The sequence below is a fragment of the Cardiocondyla obscurior genome, linkage group LG10, assembly GCF_019399895.1.
Source record: "Cardiocondyla obscurior isolate alpha-2009 linkage group LG10, Cobs3.1, whole genome shotgun sequence".
In the NCBI taxonomy this organism is placed as follows: domain Eukaryota; kingdom Metazoa; phylum Arthropoda; class Insecta; order Hymenoptera; family Formicidae; genus Cardiocondyla; species Cardiocondyla obscurior.
In genome coordinates this window covers 636683-641053 of record NC_091873.1, presented here as the reverse complement: position 1 = coordinate 641053, position 4371 = coordinate 636683, and the positions used below count along the sequence as shown (strand labels likewise).

The 4371-nt window shown below is 37.9% G+C and overlaps 1 protein-coding gene across 1 annotated transcript; it reads right to left on the bottom strand.

Moving 5' to 3' along the window:
• Positions 1-836: 836 nt before the first annotated feature.
• On the bottom strand, positions 837-2178 carry LOC139106069 (fatty acid synthase-like). Its single transcript, XM_070662549.1, has 2 exons — positions 1674-2178; positions 837-1169 (listed from the first exon to the last, which is right to left on the bottom strand). The coding sequence occupies exons 1-2, from the start codon at positions 2100-2102 to the stop codon at positions 918-920; spliced, it is 681 nt and encodes a 226-aa protein (XP_070518650.1). The 5' UTR covers positions 2103-2178; the 3' UTR covers positions 837-917.
• Between the last annotated feature and the right edge of the window lie 2193 nt (positions 2179-4371).

Genomic DNA, 4371 nt, shown 5'->3' with positions numbered 1-4371 from the left:
ACCCTGTATATTAAATTTTACTAGCTTAGAAATATTAATCAAAATTGAATTTACCCTGTGCAGACCATAATCCTCTTCTGGAAATGAAATAATTGGAAATGTGGGTTTCAACAATGTTATAGGTGATTTGAAGCGAGGTAACGAAGATATATTATAATTTAGTATAGCAATTATATGATTATAAATCGTAAAATACATTAGCCTTTGATTTTCGGTAGTCAATGTATTTATATTTATGACCATCGGGAAACTAGTGTGAAATATTTTTAACTTTTCTTTCACAGTGTTACATTTGTTTAATTTCAACATTAACTGCAAATAAAAAATTTGTATTTTATGTGGCTTAAAATATTTGCATTTTATCAATCAAAGTTAAAAAAATTTATTAAATTCTTAATGACAATAAACTTTAATGAATAATTTTTATATAATAAGAATAAAATATTAAATATATTCTTTAGAATTTTATTTTTTATTTTTATTTTATTTTATACTTACCTCTTGTTCATCAATTTTAGTGTACACGGACCACCAGAGATAGCGTTCGGCGGTATACTAGTCTCTCCGATCTGCGGCGACGGTGTATGCGGAAAGAACAGACGAAACGCCAGCGTTCGAGCAGCATATATGTCTGTCCTTAACGCTCGCATCTAAACAAACGCGTGCGAGCGAGAGCGATATTGTATACCGCTTTGATCCCGTGCCTAACCTATAGCGTTCTCTCTCCATCACGCGTTTCTCTAAAGGATGGAGCATCAAATCGCGCCCCACTACATTTTCCCCCGTCCTCTCGATCTCCTCGGCGCTCCGCGTGGAGTCCGCGGCACACGTGCATGTTTCATTGTGTGAAGCGTGACGCGCTAGCGCACGTATACCGCCGTCGCCTCAGATCGGAGAGACTAGCGTACCGCCGAACGCTATCTCTGGTGGTCCGTGTACACTTTTAATAACCAAAGAATTATTAGATTTTGTAATTCTTTTAATGATGTAGCAGGCATAAATTTATTTATCCATAATTTTAATAGATCAGGAGCTCCGTCTATTAGTATTAATCGTCCTAACAAGTTATTAGCTTCTAATAATCTTGCTAATTCAATGGCAATTAGTGATCCATATGAATAACCCACTATGAAAAATTCCTTCTGATTTTTTATTTTTTTTAATACATGCTAAAACAAATAAATATGAATTAGTATACAGAGTGTCAAAATTAAACTTCGAATATGAAAACTGTGAATAAGGAATCAGATTTGAGACGAAAATTTACGAATTTGTAAAATTCGTAACCATTATTGAAAAAAAAATTAATTTATATAACGCATGAGCGACAAGGAAGATGCGGGTAGTGTGCGCGATAGACGACGGTGCCATTTTTAGCTATTCGTCTGTCGCGCTCACTCACCCGCATTTTCCTTGTCGCTCATGCGTTATACAAATTAATTTTTTTTTTAATAATGGTTACGAATTTTACAAATTCGTAAAGGACTTTTCGTCTCCAAATTTGATTCCCTACCCACAGTTTTCATATTCGAAGTTTTATTTCAGACACCCTGTATAAGTAGCAATAATATTTAAAAATGTAATTTTTTAATTTATTTGTTTTTCTATATGTTTTTATATAAATTATAAAACATATTTTATATAAAAATTTAAATTAATGCAAAACTTCTTACAGGCAGTAAATAAGCGGCTGATTTCATCACTGTATGACTTTCATTAGGAATATTAAGTACACCATGTTGCAAACACGTTGCTGCATATTTAATTTCTGATGATGTGAATTTAAATACTTTTGAACAGTTATCGATTCCTGGCACGAATATTATGTTGTCTCCATTAAGCTCTTTTTTTGTAACAAGTTCTATAAGTATATTTGGAACAAAATCTGAATTTTTCATTTTTTGAAACAGTATATTAACATTTTTTAAATCATTTGTATCAGTTTCACTTAAGTCCCATATTTTTTCTTGTTCGGGTGTAATTGCCATTTGTTTAAGTTTAGAGAAATTTAGCATTCTTATATCTTGCGTTGTCAACGAAATATCGAATTCTCTTTCTAATGTTTGCTTAATTTCAACTGCCATCATTGAATCCATTCCCATTTCAGCTAGAGGAACTTTTGGTGAAACAGCATTTGTGTTCTTTAATCCTGTTTTGAAATAAAGTAACAGAATAATATATATATATATATATATATATATATATATATATATACAGGGTGTCCCAAACAATGTGTCACTCCCAAAAACTATGGGTAGAAAATTGAAATCTAAGACGAAAAGTCAAATGCAATTTTTAAAAATTCTCAATAGTTTTCGAGAAAAAAATTAAAATATATAAAATGTATAGACGTAAGAGTGACAAGGAAGCTGCGTGTGAGGAAGGCGCGTATTCCTGCGGTCGTCCGATCGGGTCGCGTCCGGTCGCCCCGGCGGACTGTTTCCGTTTCCCGACTGGTTGCGCTGGGAGTTATTGTATTGCCGTTTCCGGCACTCTTCTATTGTGTGCCCTCGGTTTTTGCAATAACGACATACTTTTTCGTTGGTCGCGGTTAACTCTCGTCGCGCCGATACGTTTTCTCGAGGTCTCGATGAGTTATCTACTCCTTCTGGTCGATTTCTTTCGACCCGTGAATTATTCCATTGAGACGAAGATTGAGTAAAAACGTTATTGTAAATTCTCGGTGTCGAATGGGTTACCGGTCGACTAATAGGGTGGATCGATTGTTCGCGCCTATACGCCTCGCGATCATTTTTACCGTGGTTTTCGAATCGTTGCTTGTCTAATTCCTGCCGTTTGGCTATTGCCTTTACGCGTGCGAAGGCTTCCGCAGGATTATTGTACATTTCGGTCGTTAATTGAAGCCGAGATTCTAACGGTAATTCTTCGCAGAAGGATCGTGCTGTTAGGTTTTCTATTTCCATCGACAAGCGCGCGTCGAGCAACCCGTACCTTCTACGCTCGGCGTCTAGTATTGCGGTACGTAAGTCCTTTACTCTACTGATGTAGTCGAGGACGTGTTCTTGTTGCTTCAAGTATACAGTGCTTAACTCGCCGCGATACTGATCGATAGTTTTAGATTGTCCGAATGCGTCGTTCAACAAATCTATTAATTGGGTGATCGTTTCACAGGGCTCATCTTCCACCGCATAATAAGCACGTCCTTGTAACTTATTAATAAGCAATTTGGTCAGATTTTTCTCTGATGAGGGGGATATAATCTCTTTGGCCTTCCTACAAGCGCGAGTAAACTGAGCTAAAGGAATATTGTATCCGTTGAATGAGGGTACGCCCTCGGTGGCTTCGCGAAAGGATACCTTCGGTGCAAGGCCAAAATCGAAATTTACATCGCGATTACTGTAGTGGGTGTCAAACTTGACAAACGATGGAGGTGAATGTTGAGGAGCCGGTTCAAGCCGAGGATCTACTAAATCAGATGTGTCTTTTTGCATGAGGTTATATTCCGCGCCCGAAAGTGTTAGTTGTTTTTCTCTCTGGTTTAATTCGGCTTTTATGGCTAACTCTTTGCGCTGCAACATGAGTTCCCGAAAGTATTCCTCTTTTTCCTTTCCAAAATCAACGCGCTGTTTTTCTAACGCGGCACTTTCAGTGACTGTTTTCTTTTCGCGTGATTTTGCTGCAGACAAAAGTAAATCAATCTCGGCACTTTCGGTAGCCATTCTTCTTCGCGTAGTTTCTAGTTCATCTTCAACGGATGGTTTACATGCTCCTACCGTTTTACTTCGAGTTTCTATGTCCAAAGGCATTTTGTCGTGCAAAGCAATATAATGATATACGCGGGTTAATTTATCGCAATCCCACCGCTGTCACCAAAATTTGTTACGTCCCAGTAGTCGCGGGCGCCTAAGGCGGATTCGGACTACGGGCCTAGACAATTATGGGAGTAACGATAATTTAACGGAATGAAATTAATTTACGTTAGAGCGACTCTCTGATATTCGATACAAATAATATTCGCTTCGCTATTTAAGTAAGGTTGATCCTGCGGGTTTCGTTCAAGGTAAGTTAAAAATAACAGTATCACCTCTTGACACTGTGGGTAATGTTTAATATTTCGCGAATCGGCAACTAGCACACCGCAGTTACTGCATTCGTATTCCCCTTGACTCAAGCCGATGTTGATTCGATGTGATGGTACGTAGTAAAATTCCGAAGAGGGTTGCCCAGATCTAAGCATACACCTCCGGCAAAAAGGGAGACGCGTCACCTTTTGCTCATACAACCGATACCTGGTTTCGCAAGTCGCGTGAGCTAGCCAGTTAATAATTACTCTAGTTAAATCTAACGGGATTCTACAAGTGGGTGCACGCGCGCGAGGTCGCCTTGGACACATTTATTAATGTAAACTAA

What these genes read in the sequence shown, in the direction of transcription:
- LOC139106069 (XM_070662549.1), bottom strand. Translation starts at nt 2,102, where the DNA reads ATGGGAATGGATTCAATGATGGCAGTTGAAATTAAGCAAACATTAGAA. An exon ending in CAGCCGCTTATTTACTGCCT is followed by an intron (nt 1,170 to 1,673) that starts GTAAGAAGTTTT and finishes TATTTGTTTTAG; the next exon opens with CATGTATTAAAAAAAATAAA.